Below are 18,289 nucleotides of genomic sequence, written 5' to 3' on the forward strand. Positions count from 1 at the left end.
CTCATGGAGTACCTGCGGTCCAGAGTTTTGGGAACCCATACCCTATATGGTATGGCATGGAACTATGGTATGGAACTAGAACTAGGAGTGAAGGATTGAAGAAAAAGAAGTTGCATTAGTGAGTTTGTTAGGCCTGTTGTATAGTCATTTTCAGACAATGAAATAGTTGCTGTTAAGCTCCTGCTGTCTCCGGCATTCATTAAACACAATTCCAGCTGAAAGCACAGTGCTTTGCAAGTCCCTTTCAGTAGGGGCTTGAGTTCAAGTCAGGATACAAAGGGAGAAAGAACTGGAAACGCACTTAAGAGTGTGTTCCCAATTCTTTCCTCTGAAGCTGGGTCACCAGACATCAAGGTGATGTCAAGTGACTGACATGTAATTTTCAGTCACTGCCATGTTGGATGGACAGCAGAGATAGAAGGGAACACCAATGCAACTTCTTAATTCTCCTGATCCTTCTGGCTTTAAAAAGGAGGGTGCCTGAGGAAGCCCAACCACCCAAGAGAACACTGCCCTCTTACCCTTTCATTGCCAATGGGCAGGGCAGTGACCGTATAGATGTTCTTTTTCCCATCGTACACCGGCTTCCGATCTCCAAAGATTTGAGGTTTGAAGTGTTGTACCATGTATTCCACAACCTCCCTGCAGAGAGAGAGACCAGGAGGGGAGGGGGAGGAAGAGAGAAGCTAGAAGGATTGGCTAGCGGGTTCACAATTCCAGTAAGAAACTAGGACCAGATGTATGACTGGACTGGGAGCAGCCAAGCTAGAAAGTGAGGGAGAATTCAGGATCATTTGAGTCAGTGGCTGGTGCTGGAAAAGTTGAAGCCTTAACATGCAGCAAGTGGAAGGTACTACTCTGCTGAGTAAATGAGTGCAATAGGCTAAGCACCTAGATTTTACCAAGACTATCTAATACAACAACTTCGTATTGCTTGGCCAATCACCTTGGCTGATCTTATATTTTTCCTCATTCCCATAAGTGATGTAACTTGTCTGGAAAAATTGAATTGGAAAATTTTCCTTATGTAAATCATAGGTGATCTGCATCGGGGGGAAAACCACCATGATTGCATTATTAATGAACTTTTGAACAGGACATTTTCCAGCCCAAATCTCAGATTCCCATCCACAAACACTGCACAGCAGTCAATGAGGTAGTTGTGAACTCCACAATTCTGCAGAAACACAGCAAAAGTGACAGAATTTAATGCTTTCATCGCTAGACTGAGACAGATGGGTTAACCTGAAGTGGCAAAAATGAGGTAGAATGCTTGGCAAATGATTTGTTTCTTTATCAGGTTTCTTTATCGCTCTTCACCAAAAATGGTCACGGGGTAGTTTACCAAAAGAAAAAAAAAGGGGCAATATAGGATAAAATCAGCAGCAAAAACTTTTAAACATCATTCTCGGAAATTACATAAATGTATGCAATTTATAACAGAAGGCCTACCAAAAAGAGATATTTCATCCGGCATCAAAACAAATTTTGATTATTTTCATTTATACCCCACCCTTCCTCCCAAATATACAGTTAGGGTGAAATGCACTTCAATGGAGAGGTCATCCTACAGACATGGAGCCACCACCATTAAGGCTCTACCATGCATCCCTGCATTATGCATCTCATTTAACATAGGGATGACCCAGAAAGCCTCTTCTGATCTTAATGCAGGGTAGGTTGATACAGGAGACAGCATTCTTTCAGATATTTGGGCTAAGGATCATTCAGAGCTTTAAATGTTGTCTTAAGCACATAGTTTTGTGCCCAGAAGGTAATTGGCAACCAGTGAACCTGCTTGAGTTCTATTCCCCTCCATAGTCTGGCTGCCACATTCTGCACTCGTCGCAGTTGCTGAATTGTGTTCAGTGGTGGCCTCATAAAAAGTGTGTCACAGAGTGCAGCTAACTGTACCCAGGCTATCCCTGTCCAGAAAAAGACTGCAGCTGACACACCAACCAGTGAAGAAGTATGAAATTTGTATTAATGTTTTCCTCCAAAAAACCTTATTTTTAATTGCCTTCGATGATATGCTAAATATGCTTTCTAAAAAAATTATTTGAATAATTTTGATGATTATCATTAAAGTTGCTTAAGCATATGGGTAATGCCCTGAGATAATCAAAAGCAACATTGACCAGGCAAATACTGACAAGTCATGGTCAAGCATGTTTAACGTAGACTTGGTCAACCTGCTGCCCTCCAGATGTTGTTAGACGACAGCTCCCCTTAGCAGTATGGGAACCGTAGTCCAACAACATCTGGAGGGTTGGACTTTAAAGCATTGCCATTAGGAAATAAGAAGATCAACCGTTTCCCCACTTAACTACTTTTTTTTGTAACTGGCCTGACTTTCAGTTTTTTGGTTTTTTTAAAGGCAGTAATTAATGTTACTGCATTTTTATTCCACACTTGCCAAAGGATAGGACGATATATAAATTTCTCCCACCAAAAATTGTACCATCACCAATAACTACACGAAGTAGGTGAGGCTGGCTGTGCGCAACCTGTCCATCTAATGAACTTCATGGATAAGTAAGGAGTTGGACCTAAGTCCCCTCCTTGGTCCTAGTCTGACATGTTGGCCTTTGCCAGTGATGACTGCTTGCGTTGATAGTTGCAATATGCTTGCAGTTATAAGCAGGTGGCCAGTGGGGGCACACTTGCCCCTGGCTGCTGCAAGGCTAGGGGCCAAGTAGCCCATGTTCCTGTCCTTGCTAACAAATGGCACCATAATTTTTATTTTTAAATTACGCTGCCCTCTACCTAGTAGCAGTCTTGAAATATTTGACCAGCATGCCTTCAGCTGACATCTCAGAAGATTGAGTTTGGTATCCAGGCGTGGGGGAGAGTGAGCCTCTATAGATCTCTCACGCCTTCATGGATAGCCAAGCCAGAATTATGCAAGTTAAAAGAGAACTGGTACAAAATTTCATCAGCTGCTCTATGCACGTGCTCCTTGCAGAATTTTCATTCTTTAATTCATATAGCTCTCAATGCTGACCTTCCAAAACAAAGAATTAAACGAATAGCAGACTTTTAAACAGCAGTACAATTGCCCAAAGCCTAAGGATGGCTATTTTAAAAGCCTGGGACCGCAGCCAAGATCACACAGCTGCTGTAAGCTGACCAGTGATAGAGCCCATAGCCCAGTTATCTCTCAAGCCGCCAGCGCATGGCCAGAGATGGGGCGAGGAGAGAGGCCGAATTCTCAGTGTGGGTGGAGAGGAAGGAAGAGAGAGATGCTGCAGGAAAGCCACTTCGCTGCCGGTCTAAGCATCAGCTTGCAGGGTCAACTCCCACCTGTGCAAAAAGCGGCAACTTCACTCGTAGCAAAGCTAAATAGTGCCAAGTATCCCACTGGGCAGAAAGAGCTGCAACAGGTGTGCTTGGAAGTGGGGCTCTCAAAACTAGCCGGATGGGGGAGGAGAAGAGATGCAGGGCTCTGTATGCGTTTTCTCCAAGGCCTTTGGCTTCTTCCCAGTTAAAGGGCTGGACAAGAGAGGAAATTGCTAAACGCTAATACTTGCCTTACCTGTTGACTCTGCGAGGGCACTTGTCTGGCTTGATGTCAACTTCATAGTGATAGACGTCAATCTTGGGAATGTCTACTTCAAAGTAGTTGGCTAAGAGTTTGATTGGCTTCCCGACAGTTCCTATCCCGGGCCGGCGAGGAGCTTGAAATACCTGCTGCAGGGGTGGCAGGTAAGTGCCTGCAGCGGTTGCTAGACAAAAGAAAGAGGGGAGGATATTTTAAAATGTCACAGCAGTAGTCTTCAATCTTTCCAAACTGAGGACCAAACTTTAGCCTACACACACATCCGGGGACCCATTACTTAATATGTTGCTGTGTATTTGCACAATGGGGTACTGCTATTGTGACCCATCCTAGGTCAGGCTGTGACCTGGTAATGCGCCCAGACCCACCAGTTGAAGGCCAATGCTTTAGATCAAGGGTGGTCAACCTGTGGCACGTCAGAGGTCCCCATCAGCATGGCCAAAGGAGTTGTAAAGGTAAAGGGTAAAGCCTCTCCAGCCGGGGGAGCGCCTTGGCTTCTTTAGCCTTGCGCAGCCTCCCCCGGCTCGAGAGGCTACACAAGGCTAAAGAGGAAGCCAAGGCAGCAAGTGGGATGGATCGTGCTTGCTGCCTTGGCTTCTTTAGCCTTGTGCAGCCTCTCCCAGCTAGAGAGGCTGCTCGCGGCTATGGCAATTTCCCCACCTCCCACAAAAGCCCACAGGAGCCGCGCACCCTTTAAGGAGCGTGGCTCCTGTGGGCTTTTCTATGAGGAGGGAGAAGGGACTGACTGGCCGCGTCAGTCCCTTCTCCCTCCTGGGAAAAAGCCCGCAAGAAGCTTGTGTGTGGCTCTTATGGGCTTTTCCTGCCTCCCTCCTCCCTGCATTCGCTCCATAGGACGCACAGACTTTTCCCCTTAGTATTTAGGAGGGAAAACGTGCGTCCTATGGAGCGAGAAATACAGTAGTTCAATTGTGGATTTCGCTTCCACCTTCTCTGGTGGCTTTATAAGAGGTTTAGGCAAATTCATGGAGGACGGGCTACCAATAACCACTAAATATTATGGCTAGGTACTATTTACAGTATTGAGGGCAGTATGCACTAGAGGGGGTGTTGCCGTGCTCAGGTCCTGCTTGCAGGCTTCCCATAGTCACCTGCCTGACCACTGTGAGATGAGGGTGCTGGATCTCAGTTAAATTATGGAATTCGCTGCCACAAGGGGTAACAATGGCCTCTAAAGTGGACGGCTTCTAAAGAGGGTAACACAAATTCACTAAGGATGAGAATATCAATGACTACTAGCCCTGATGGCTGTGTTCTGTGTCAAGGACTACTAGACCTCCTCTGTCAGAGGAAGTATGCCTTTGAATAACATTTGCTGGAAATTGCAGGGTGGAAGAATGCTGCTGTGCTAGGGGCCTGCTTGTGGCCTTCCCATCGACATGTGGTTGGCCACTGTGAGAAGAGGGGGCTGGACTAGATGGGTCACTGGCCTTATCCAGAAAGGCTCTTATGATATTCTTAGGAGCTGCCTTTTATCAGACCAGACAATTTGTCTGTCTGGCACAGCATTATCTGCTCTGAGCAGCAACCTCTCCCACAACCTGGTGCCCCCCCAGAAGTTCTGGACCACTGCTCCCATGATTCCTGACCACGGGCTGTGCTGGGTGTTGAAGTCCGAAAGGGTACCAGTTTGGCAGAGGATGCTACAGGGTCCAAGACAGATATATTTTCACACAGCTCCTAGATATTGATTTTAATGGAGTATGCCAGCAATTGAGCCAGGAACCTTTCTGCATACAAAACAGGTGCTTTACCACTGAGTTATCCCACTCTAAGCACTGTTTCCTACTCGGCAGCAGAATTAAGTGGTACAAATCATGAGGCTATACAGTGAGCCGTACCACTTCAGGATGATCAACACTATTAAGGATTCTCTCACTTTTTAAAACCTCCTGCAATAATAAATCTAGTATGTTGGTGATAAAGGTCTAACCCACCTCTCTCTCCTGCTTTTTATTTGTAGGGTGGATTTTTATTTTTATTTTAAACCACACACACAGCAGTAAGAAAAATAAATGTCATTCTACCTGTGGTCTGCAAAGCCCTTCTTTATACCACTCCATTCTGTGGCCATGTGAAGATTCAGGTAAAGTGTGGTGATGATTCAGAGTACAGAAGGGAAATCTCGTAGAGGGAAATTAGCTCTCTTCAACTACTCTTCCCAGAGAAAGAACATTTGGGAAGGATCAATTGCATGCTGTTCTTTTTAAGTCAAGTCACTCGCATGCAATTGCGGGAAGCAATAGGTTCCACCCTACAATCAATCTCAACCTGCCCTTTAACCTACCGGCTTCCCCAGTGAACAGACTTGGGAGTCTGCTCCCTTACAAGGTCACCCAGAGGCCAGCATCCATCTCTGAAGAGCCCCCTCCATACCACAAACTGCTATTATCAGCCCTGCATCCCACCCAACACAGCTCTCCAGAATTGCAACATGATTTACAGGCCTCAGTGAGTTGTTGTTGTTGTTGTATGTGTTTAATATTGCATTTTAAAATTTCAAATGAAAACCTTGCATTTAGTGGGGAGGTCTTGGTAGTGGTTATGGTAGATTCTGGGTGCAAAGCAAACATTGGATTGGCTCCAGACTAAGTTAGCAAAATTTGGGTCCCAATGAAATAAGTGTGACAAATTAGGCGTTACTTATTTATGTTGTAACTAACTTGTCCCATTGATTTCAGTGGAAACTTAGTGCAACTAAATTAGGCGGCAACCAGCCAATTATCTGCCATGATTTTCCTGAAGATGATGAGGATTCATTGCCCTTTGGGATAATTTTAAAAATAAATGAATCAGTAGAGATCATCAACCTGCCTGACCATCCACAGACAAAAACTGGCAGCCCACACCATTTAGGGAAAAGGACTAAAACAGTGTTCTGTAGAGCAGGGGTGGGCAGGTGGTAGATCCCGATCTACCAGTAGATCTCTGAGACAGTAGGGGGTTCTGACCCCCAGTTCCTTAACAACAGCAACAGCAGAATGAGTTTTCCCAACTAAATTAGGCCACTGAAATGAATAAAGCGAAGTAGGAGTTGGCCCCTTGGGCAAAGGGACTGTGAACTCGCTTCAGTTCCTGAGCTGAAAACAAATCCTAAGGTCAGGACATGCTCACTTTTCTTCAACTCAAACACTACTCTCATTTGCACCTGGCTCTGGTTGGTAGCTCTTATAATAAGCAACAAAAAGCAATTGGATCAGTCTAAAGTCTGCTCAGCCCTGCAGTAGAAACTGTTTAAACCCAATGCTGCCAGAGACCCCCAGCAGAAGTAGAAACTTTCAGGAGGTAGAGTTAGCCACTTCTCTGCCTGGGACAGGATCCCAAGTAACACACCCATTCACACATCTCAAGGACCAGCTCTGGAAAGAATCAGGAATGGTTTGTTGTCTTTTAAGGAAACTATTACTGAGATGGCCAGTTCCTTAATCACACATCTCTTATTTTTTCCTCCCTGGTGTGTGTGTGTGTCCCTAACTTATACTAACCATGCTCAATTGTGGGTTGTTGTTGTTTTTTGCTCTTCCCTTGAATTGGTAGAATATATTGTTAGTCTTGTTTGTTATACATTTAATTTTGTTTATGTGCTTTACTTTGGTTCGGCTGTCAACCAAAGAAGATCTGCACCACTGTCTGGCCTGCTGCAATTCTGCACACACTTAATGGGACACGGATGGCGCTGTGGGTTAAACCACAGAGTCTAGGGCTTGCCGATCAGAAGGTTGGCGGTTCGAATCCCCGCAACGGGGTGACCTCCCGTTGCTCGGTCCCTGCTCCTGCCAACCTAGCAGTTTGAAAGCACGTCAAAGTGCAAGTAGATAAATAGGTACCACTCCGGCGGGAAGGTAAACGGCGTTTCCGTGTGCTGCTCTGGTTTGCCAGAAGTGGCTTAGTCATGCTGGCCACATGACCCGGAAGCTGTACGCCGGCTCCCTCGGCCAATAAAGCGAGATGAGCGCCACAACCCCAGAGTCAGTCACGAATGGACCTAATGGTCAGGGGTCCCTTTACCTTTACTGGAGAGTAAGCCCCAATGAACACAGTGGGACTTACTTCTGAGTAAACATGCAAAGGATTTGAATAGCACACCCCAGAGCAAGCTAGCTGGTCGCTTTTTCACCTACCACGTTGAACAGATACTTCCACACTGAAAACATGATTTAATGTAAAGTCATTTAAAAAAACAAAACACCCGCCAGGTGTTGAACAATCTTTCAATGGCCGATTTGCATGCAGGGCAGGCACCCCAGGTATTACCCTTCATTCTACTTCCACGGCCAATGCTTCTGTTACTTAAACCCTGTAGCTAGTCTACAGGAGCCAGTAGTAGAAATGATATAAGGAGTTATGTATAAATAACCATTAAGTTTTAAGTTTTAAGGTATTTTACGGTAAGATAAGGTTAAATAAAGTAAGGCAAATTGAATAACAGAATATGGTGAAAGATGGAAAGGATTTGCTGAGTTAATTAATAGGTTAGACTGTTAAGATAAATTATTTAAAAAAATTGAAAAAGATGGAAAGAAATTGCTGAAATAACTAATTAAGCTAGAATACAAAAAGGGAGGTGTGAGGAGGTCAAGGAAATAAGCAAATGAAAGATAAAGATATGTAATATGGGATTTGTATTTTTCTTTTTTTTCCTTTTTTTGTTGTTGTGTTGTTGTATTGGTTTTTATGTATTTTTTCTTCTTCTTCTTTCTTTTTCTTATCTTTTTTGTAATCTTGAAACTCTTAATAAATATCATTTAAAAAAAATAAAAAATACAGGAGCCAGAGTGCTGCTGCCAGGTGTTATCCACCACATTTCACCTTAAACAGCCCCTGACCCCCATTGCCCAAGAGCACTGCTTAGAGAAAGTAGAGGAATCCTCTTATCCCAAGCCACACTGCTGCGCTTTGCTTTGCTTTCTGGCTTACCGGTTAACTCTGGATTACTCTGCTCTGAGGCTGCTGCTGCTGCTGCTGTGCTTCCTTTCAACACAGTCTAATTCCTCACTGAGAACAGCGGTTCTAAACCTCAATGCAGACCACTCGAAAACTGCTGGGGTGGGCGGGACTAAGCAGACAACTTAATAAACTTTATTAGTTCTACAAATCAAGGCACATCTACAACTCACTTTTAATAACCCTTTTCTTTACTCTCCAGAGCCGTGGTTCCCAATGTGGGGCACATGCCCCACAGGGGGGCAATTTGATTTTTATGGGTGGCCAATTTGAGAATGTGTTAGACCACGTTAATGGCCCTTTAGGCTTCCTCCATGTGAATAGGAGTTCATTTTTTGAATAGTAAGAATTATATGTCATGGGGGACGGGAGGAATCAGGATTTTAGAGATGCTTAGGTGGGGCATGGTCAAAAAAAGGTTGGAAATCACTGCTCTAGAGTGATGGATGTGACTGTTTTATGAACTAAGATGTTCTGCAAACCTGATCTCCATATTTGGGGCTAGGGGCAGAATCCCATGCAAGGCCAAGTACAGATAGATATTTAGTACAGATACCGGTAGATATCTCTCAATGGCTCCACAACAACATTTCCACATATCATAGTTCTAGAACTATTATATATAAGGAACAGGTTCACATGCTTCTCTGCAATTCGAAAGGAACTGTTCTAAGAAGCATCCTTGGGAGCATTCAAGCAGCCCTCTCCAACCTGGTGCCCTCCAGATACTCTACACTAAAACTCCCATCAGCCCCAGCCAGCACAGCAAACACGTTACTAAGGGAAGTCAGTCTGCCACAATTGTCAATGACTTTTAAGAAAAGAGCTAAAAACCTCTTCCCAGTCTCCTGTGCCTCATTAAATGACGGCTGTTGAGTGCCACTGGGGGGTTCCTTGCTGATCTGGTTTTGATAGGACTGCCTTACACAGAGAGACCACTGAGCCATCCAGCTCAGTAATGTCAACAACTTATCAAGCGTACTTTAAGAGAAGAGAGTCTACACGCATATATGGGACGCGGGTGGTGCTGTGGTCTAAACCACCGAGCCTTAGGGCTTGCCAATCAGAAGGTCGGCAGTTCAAATCCCCGCGTCAAAGTGCAAGTAGATAAATAGGTACTGCTCCAGCGGGAGGGCGAACGGCGTTTCCGTGCGCTGCTCTGGTTTGCCAGAAGCAGCTTAGTCATGCTGGCCACATGACCTGGAAGCTGTCTGCAGACAAACACCGGCTCTTACAGTCAGGGGTCCCTTTACCTTTACCTTTAAGAGAAGAGAGTCTACACACATATAGATAGGGGTAATCCAGTTAACATAGTATACATGTACTTTCACAAAACTTTTGGCAAGGTACCTCACCACAGACTTCTGAGTAAGCTTCTAGACACATAAAAGAAAGCACTTGTTCAATCAGGGCATTGTTAAACCATTATTAAAAATGAAAAATCTCCACTGATATTTCCAGTAAGAGAGATGAAATTGTCAATTTGGGACAGGAGATTAAACAGGCTATATATATTGAAGGTGTGGAGTTGAAAAGTTCTTCCTTGCCCCCAGAACTTAAGGCTCTCCCCAATGCACCTTTGCCATACCCTTCCCACATCCTGTGGATCTGGGTGCAAAATACTTTTGTGTCCAAGGACTGCCTTGGGGGAAAGGAGGAGTTGAAGAAAAGAAAGTATGTGCTGGATCACACTTGGCAAGATGGCATGGCTAAGCCCACAGACTATTAAAAAAGAAAACCAGAATCTTTAACACACCCAGTCTGAGAACAGTCTGTAGCAGGGCTCCTGCCGCGTCACTGCACACGTTTGCAGGACAAAAATGAATGGACAAGGCGCAGCTGTGGACTAGAGAGACACACAATGGGGACCAAACTCTCCCAGATTCCCCCAGGGCTCATTCAATGCATCTTCCCTTCTCTCTCTCTCTCTCTCTCTCTCTCTCCCTTCTCTCTCTCTCTCTCTCTCACCCTCCTCACCCCTCCACCTGCAATACAGATCAAGTTGAGGATTAGCTGTTGCTTTTCCACAGTAACAGCCTCAGCGAGATGGTTTGGGACATTTCAAAGGTCTTAAACTGCACAGAAGGAGTGAAATTGCTGTGGAGTTGCCAGGATGCCACAGAGTTTCACATAAAACACAAATGCAGATTTGCTCCAGCTTTCAGACCGTTGCCAAGCCCTGTCTCTTGAAAGCCTTGCAGATTAATTAATGAAGTCAAGGAATCAATGCACAGATTAAAAGTGGTTGCCCGTGAGCGACACAACAAGGGGGATGGCTGGCGGGCGAATTATGGCTGGACGGCAGACAAGGGAAGAGTGGCCACGATGCATAAATTAAAGCTCAGCATCCCAGCTGGCAAGATGAGACTCCAGACATTAGCTACACACCACCGCCTGAGAGCCTTGGCACCCAGCTGCTTTCCCACCCCTCTTTTCACTGTACCCTAGGACTTACCCATGGCAGAATGCCTGCCCAAGAGGCAAGTGACACCAACACCCCCAAAGAACACAGGAAGCTGCCTTAGCCCAAACCAGACCATTGGTCCATCTGGCCCAGTGCTGTCCGCACTGACGGACAAGAGACTGTCTAGAGTTCCACATAGGGGTCTTTCTCCCAGCCCTACCTGGAGATGCTGGGGGTTGAGCCTGGGACCTCCCAAAGGCCAAGGAGATGCTCTACCCCAGAGATTCAGACCTCCTCCAAAGCACTTTCCCCAAGGCACCATGAAGCTTTTTCAGCCAATACTTGCCCTCCCCCAGAACATAGGAAGCTGCCTTGTTCAGAGTCAGGCCACTGATCCATCTGACTCAGTACTGCCTACACCAGCCTTTCTCAAACTTGGGTCCAGTGCTAGAAACTCAGATATATAAGCTAATCACTGGTCTAAAATGACTGGCAGCACCTCTCCATGGTTTCAGGCAGGGGAAATTCCCAGAGATGCCACTGAGGATTGAATCTGCAGCCTTCGGGAAGCAAAGGAGGTGCTCTATCACTGAGCTATGACCAAGACAGGGAGCAGTTCTGAGGTTCATGTCCATTCTATATACTTGCAATATCACAGCTCTGGTTATGCAGCATGCACGGTGGTGGAGGCAGGGAAGTGGGTGAGAAGGTCTTCAAGCCCAAGATCCGCTCCTATTCTCAGCATGATCACAGGTTCTGAGTAGCATTTGAACATGACTTTTATGTCTTTTCAAGTTCCTAAGAACCCAAGCTTCCTGAGTTCAGAGCTATGATGGCAAAAATACTCAAGGTTCCTGAAATGAGACAGTCAAGATGCACTGGTTTTCCTAATTTTCAAACGCTCAAGATTGTTCAGTACCTAACAATTTCCAGTCACATCCAGGGGCAATAGCTTCTGAATAGATACTGCAGAATAAGAAGTGCAAAGCGGCCACCTGTTCATTATCTCCAAATGCAGAAATGTGGTATGCAAATTGCGCTCATTGCAAAGCAATTTAAATGAGTTAGAAATTTCATTTTAACACTACCTTGCAGGAATGCCATAACTGTTGCTTGTTTATGTGTTTGAGCTTTTGTGATTTCATAGCAGAGAATATATTTTTAAAACTTAACATCACACACACCCTAAAATACTGGAGAGTTTTAGTGGTGGCACAGTGGTTAGAGTGCCAGACTAGGACCTGGGAAACCAGGGTTCAAATCCTCACTTGGCCATGAAGCTCACTGGGTGATCTTGGGCCAGCCTCTCAGTCTAGCCCACCTCACAGGGTTGCTGTGAGGATTAAAAACGGAGAGCTAGCTGTACTATCTTAACCAGGGGAAGAGTAACAAAAAACAAAACAAACACTATCATGTTTAGAGGTAGAACCCATGCTTTAAAAGACTGTTTAAGACTTTGTTGGGTTTTTAGTTTTACTAGAGGAAGGATCTTTACCTAGACGATGGTCACAGATGATGGAATTTGTAGTCCAACAACATCTGTAGGGCCACCAGGTTTGTACCCCTGTTTTAGCTGAAATTCAAGAAGACTAGCTGAGTTCTGCTCGGAGAAGAACCATTGACATTAATGGACCGAAGTCACTCTTGTTATTTCATTTCAAAGCATCTATTCTGAGTGTGACTAATGTTTGATATAACTGTCTAGAAATAAAAAGATGAGAAGCAATTCCAGGGACCCCGCTGTGCTCCTTGAAGGAAGGGAAGGAAATTAAGAGACAACAAAGACTTCCATACTCCACAGTGGCTCTTACCTGTAAAAGGTGAGCCAATGATCCACAGAACAGAAGGGTGGCAAGGGGGGGAATCAGCAACCACAATGACCTTAACTTTACCAGATGCAAACACAACTTCCATTTGCACCAATTAAAAACAAAGATGATTGGATTTCTGAGCACATGGCTCCACAGAGCTGTTCACAACAGAACGAAATATACAAAGTTAACAATTCAATATATCCACTTTATTGCAACACTAGCCCTAAAAGACAGTTCAAAATAGGCTGAAATACACCAGCAGTGAAAAGAAATGTCAGCAGACCCCCAGAATAGAAACCCACATTTATATTATACGAAGGCCCTCATGAAAAAGTAGGTCTTCAAGGCCCATGTAAAGACCACATGGGATAGGTCCTGCCCAACTTAGAGCAAGATCTAATTCCACTTGAATGCGGGGCCACCACCATGGCGGCCCTATTACGAATACCATCCAAACAAATTGTCTTTGCAGATGCAGACGAGACATTTGGGCAACCCAGTCATAAGGAGCTTGAGGTCATCGCCATGGCACAGTTGAAGAAACCTCATCTACAAAACGCAAGTAACCAAAGCCAGCACAGGGGAACCCACAGAGACAGTCACCCCTTTATCAAGACCTGCCCCATTCTCCCTCGAAACAAGGGGGTGCCTCTCTGCATACCTCCACTCACCATGGCAAAGTTGCATTAAGCCTCCACTTTGTCATGCAAATGAATGAGCCTAGGCAGAGGGGCACAATGAGGGGAAGGAGCCTATTTTCAGTTGCAGCACAACACATCCAGCAGTATGAAACCAGACTTTGCCACTGAAAGATCCGGCAGCAAACTTCTTTATTTCCCTGCTCACCAGAGGCAGCATATTCCAAAGAGAACGTCCACGTCTGGTTTCCCCCTGAAAACCATCCTCCCCCCCCAGCATCTTTATTTGGGTGTGCAGAGAGAATTCAAGGCCTCCGAACCTCTGTTTTGAGATAATCCCCATCCTAAACAAAGGATTTGTCTTAACAGCTGTCAGCCAGCTCTAGATCAACAGCTGCTTGATGGGGGCTGCTCTGTTAGGAGGGCATGAAATTAACATGTCTATTTAGATCCTTGCACCCCCAACACAAGGGGGGGAGGGGAATGCACCAAGGATCCTAGACAACACAGGACACATGGAGTAGTTTTGTTTTCAGGGAGGCTTTTGGGAGGATAAACTGCCACCTCCACCCAACCCTTTCTCTCCCACATACTCTCCTGCTGTTTCAATAAATTAACTGGGGGCAGGGAGAGAAGTGAGATCCCAAAGGGGAAAGAGGGGGAGGGGGAACCACACACACAGACCCACCGCTTTCCAAAGGGCAGCAAAGTTGTGACTGCGGGCAACACATGTCATTAATCACTCCACTAGGAACCAGCTCTCAATCTGCCGAACTAAACACACACAAAAGGATAGACAGCAAAGTTTCCAATTCACAGGGGCGTCCCCAGCACCAGGGGTAAGGGATGCCCACTGCCAGCCACTGCCAAGGGGGCTGGGGAAAGGTATTCTCAAGTCCTAATACGGTCCAGCATCTGATTTTTAGAACATCGAATCTAATTTCTAAAGAAAAGTCTGAGCAGCCAACACAGGCTGGGTCTAGACACATCAAAGCAGCGTTAAAACACGTTGTAGATTTAAACAGAGAAATCTGGCAGGGAAAAACTGGGGCTCCACAGCGCCATCTGGTGGCACAGTGTTATAGCACATATACAATGCATATAAATCGCTATTTCTTTATCACTCTTTGAAGTCCACAGTCTTCAAAAAGGAGCAGAAATCAGCAATAAATGCACTGATCAACAAGCAAGTATCGTTGGGTGTTGTTGTTTTTTTATGTTCCATTTGTACCCATTCGTCACTTACTGAGGGGTAGTGAGACTCGCCTTTCTCCAGAACCAGTAGTGTTAGCTTTTGTGGCTGCTCAGACTTTTCTTTAGAACATAAACTCAAAGTAGTTTGCAAAAAAACACACAAAAAACCCCCACAAATAATAACAGTCCAAATTACTAAACACCCAGAATATGCCACTCCAGTGGTGAAAGATGGCAGTCAACATTGGAGCCGCCATTTTTTGTGGCAGGTGCTATTTTTCTCCATGAAATGCCTCCGCATGACCAATGGTCAGAGCTAACAGGAGTTGGGAGTCAAACAGCAACTGGAGAACCAAAAGTTCCCCACCTTTAAATTACACATTCCTTGAAGCTGTAACAAGCTTTTTGTAAACCTGGGAGAATCAATACTACATGACTACCATTTTTCTTTCTTCCTCATCTGTGGGCATTTATTTTTAAGAAGAATTAACACCTAGATTTAATCTGTATTAAATTACAGTAATCTGCATTAACAGCAAATTTCATTTGTTTAGACAGGGGCAATATGAAGCTATTCCATATAACTGAGGATATTTTTAAGTAGGAAAAAACACAGTTAGGCATGCAACAAATTCAAAACTCAACAGGTTATTTGCTGTAATTGTATATGTGCCCCAAGCAAAATTCCTAGAAGACAACTCAAGCTATCAGAGCCAGCATGAAGATGGCATTTAAACAAAGAACTTAGAAATCTATGCAGATGAATAAAAGACAAAATCTTTTCTCACGTAAGTTCTGCAAAGCCACAAGTTTGCAATCACTGCCTGCTGAAGATTCTCTGCTATGCTATGATGAAGTTAATGTAAGCTTGTTATGGATTTGATGCCAAAAATCACACAAATCACAGAGATTTTGCATCACGAAGAGGCCACAGGGCCATACTAAACAAAACAAAGTGTACATTGCTCAGAGTTGGAGCAAGAAGAGACCTCAACATTGCATTCTAGTCTACAGTGAAGGAACACATAAAACAAAGCAACCCAAACCTCATTTTGGACCTAGGAAAACCACCATCTCCTTCAAATCAACCTTATGGCATGGCAAGAGCATCTAAAATCAGCAAAGCAAGAAACAGTAACTACAGGATGCAAAACCTTTCAAGCCACACCTGCAAAGGGGAAAAAAACAGGAGCCTGATCCAAGGGCATTCCCAATTCTCTGGTCACATCCAGGTCATACATTTAAACCACATGGTTCCCCCGCAAAGAATCCTGGGAACTGTAGTTCACAGAGCTACAATTCCCAGCATGCTTAACAGGATTTTATTTCAGAGGCAGGGTGCTATCCAGAAATAATTCTGTGCTTTTTGTGTTTGGTGCCTTTTCTGTCACTGCAGGGCAGCAACAACAAAAAAGGTGCCAAATTCAAAAAGCAAGAAATTTTACCAGCGCACAGAACAGAAGAATTGGGAGAACATCTCCTGTTCAGTTTGGATCAGCTGAGCTTACCTGACCCACACCTGATATCATATGACACCAGGTGATGGGCAGACAGGCAGGCATGGCTTAGGGAAAACAATGCTGCGGGCAAAATAAGAAGTTCTCATAGCTCAAGGTTTCCCAGCACTGCCCTAGAGAGTGATCTAATCTAGCATGTTTATTTTACTGGCATTTAGTAAACAAAGCTAAAAACTCGTAAGTTGCCAAGCTCGTCTACAACCCGAATTGCATTAGGCATCCATTCATTCTTTTTAATGAACTTGTGAAACTAAACATTTCCCACCCCTACAAATATCACACAGCAGCCAATGGTGTGGCTGTGAACCCCAGTTGTTTCGTAAGTCGCAATTCTGTAGGAACTCAGCAAAAGCGGCAGAATTTAACTCGTAAGAATTTTACACTTTTGTTGCTGGACTGAGCCAGATTGGTTATTTTGAAGTGGTAAAAATGATGCAAAATGCTTGGCAAATGATTTGCCCTTGAAACTTTTGAGTCAAACATCGCTGATCCAATGTTAGTCCTACTCAGAGGAGACCTACTGAAAGGAAGGACATGACTAACTTAGTTGGGATGCAATCCTATTTATTTTATCTATCAAATTAAAATCCGCCTTGTGGAGTTATCAACACATCCTCAGTTCACATCTGCAATCAATTTGTCAAGATGAGCCATTAGGGTTCACAGCCATCAAACTGGGTGCCATGAGGTGCCATATCTAGAAAGGAAGCAGCCTGCCATACCTCTGCATGCAAACAGGAGCATTCAAGCAACTCTGGACGCAGAGACAAATGCAGAAATGTCTGCTGTTGAATCCCTTAATGAGTGTCTGTTCTCGCTTGGCTTCTTCTAAACACAACAACTCACACAAGATAGGCTCCGTAGAGGCTTATTTCTTGATAAGCTATACTTACACTGACACAGATTGATCAAGCCAATACAAGTCATATGGCTATTTGGGCAACACTCTAAACTGCTATGTTTATCGTGGAATTGCAGAATTGGAAGGGACCCCAAGGGTCATCCAGTCCAACCCCTGCAATATAGAGATCTTTTGCCCAATGTGGCACTCGAACCCACAACTCTGATATTAAGAGTCTCACGCTATACCAACAGAGATATTCCACTGAATACAGCTGAGTACAGCTTAATGCCAAAATTGGCTTTTGGAAAAGTCCAGCTTGTAGTTGGCCACTTGGCTTCTGGTAGCAAATAAGAATTGTAACTGAGGCAACTTAGAGAAGTTGTCTTTGTTTTTCAAGCTGGAAAGGGGCCATCCAAGCACATATGGGGAGTGTCAGAAATTCAGATATATAAGCTATATTCTGATTGTGCAGATAAAATATCACAGATAGAATTCTACAGGATGTCAGTGTGTGAAAACAGGCAAGATCCAATGGTCCCCCAGGCATGCACCTCCAGATGTCAAAGTCATCAGGCACCATCCAGGCACCCAAACATATTCACTTGGTCGCAAGTGGCAGATAGCCAGGTGCCAAACTTGCCTAGCACCTGGCAACTTTCGAATACTGGTGCCAGGAACAAATTTTCTTTAAGAATAGACCCTTCCACTTGGTCCAAGGCACCATTTCAATTAATTTCCTTTCTCCAGGTTCAAGCCCTGCCTCCAAAGACATAAATGGACACATGTCTAGTTTCTGAAACAAAAATGGTGTAAGTCCTTCTAATGAGGCAGCTGCCCTGTGCAAGACTAACCATACCCACTCAGAACTCAGTGGGTCTTCCTCCCAGGTAAAGTGGGGTTAGGATTGCAACCTTCATCACACAAAAACTTTATGGGTGAATTTCCACAAGTTAAAACCAGAACCAGAAGCAAGCCAGCCTTCACTCTTGGGCTCTGCCTTTATTTTAAAGAAAATCAGGAACACAGGAAGCTGCCTTCTACAGAGTCAGGCCCCTCCAGGATGTTAGGCAGGAGGGGTCTCTCCAAGGCCTACCTGGAGAGGGTGAGGATTGAACCTGCGACCTTTTGCATGCAAAGCAGATGTTCTGCCACTGAGCTGCAGCCCTTCCTGGGGCATGAGTACACACCTGCAGCCTGACAAGCAGACAACCAGCTTGATATGCCAGCAAACCCCACTCCTCTCTCACCAACCTAACTGGGAAGCAGTTGGAGGACTTAAGACCTGGGAAAGCCATATGAAGTCTCATCCCTTTTAAATAGTGGTCATGTTCACATGTCATAAGCCAGACCTTCTGGT

General features: G+C 44.7%; 1 protein-coding gene across 2 annotated transcripts in view; it reads right to left on the minus strand.

Moving 5' to 3' along the window:
• LOC309375602 (protein argonaute-1) overlaps nt 1–18,289 on the minus strand; it is a 39,235-nt gene that overhangs the window by 19,998 nt on the left and 948 nt on the right. Inside the window, exons 2-3 of one of the 2 annotated variants that reach the window (XM_081921440.1) lie at nt 3,536–3,725; nt 522–642 (exon numbers count right to left, since the gene is read on the minus strand). In XM_081921440.1, coding sequence (XP_081777566.1) covers nt 522–642; nt 3,536–3,725 — 311 coding nt within the window. Of the gene's footprint in view, nt 1–521; nt 643–3,530; nt 3,726–18,289 lie in introns of those variants that run through there. The other variant, XM_081921441.1, reaches the window with a different exon arrangement.

This window comes from Podarcis melisellensis (genome assembly GCF_964234715.1).
Source record: "Podarcis melisellensis genome assembly, chromosome: 8".
Classification (NCBI taxonomy): Eukaryota; Metazoa; Chordata; class Lepidosauria; order Squamata; family Lacertidae; genus Podarcis; species Podarcis melisellensis.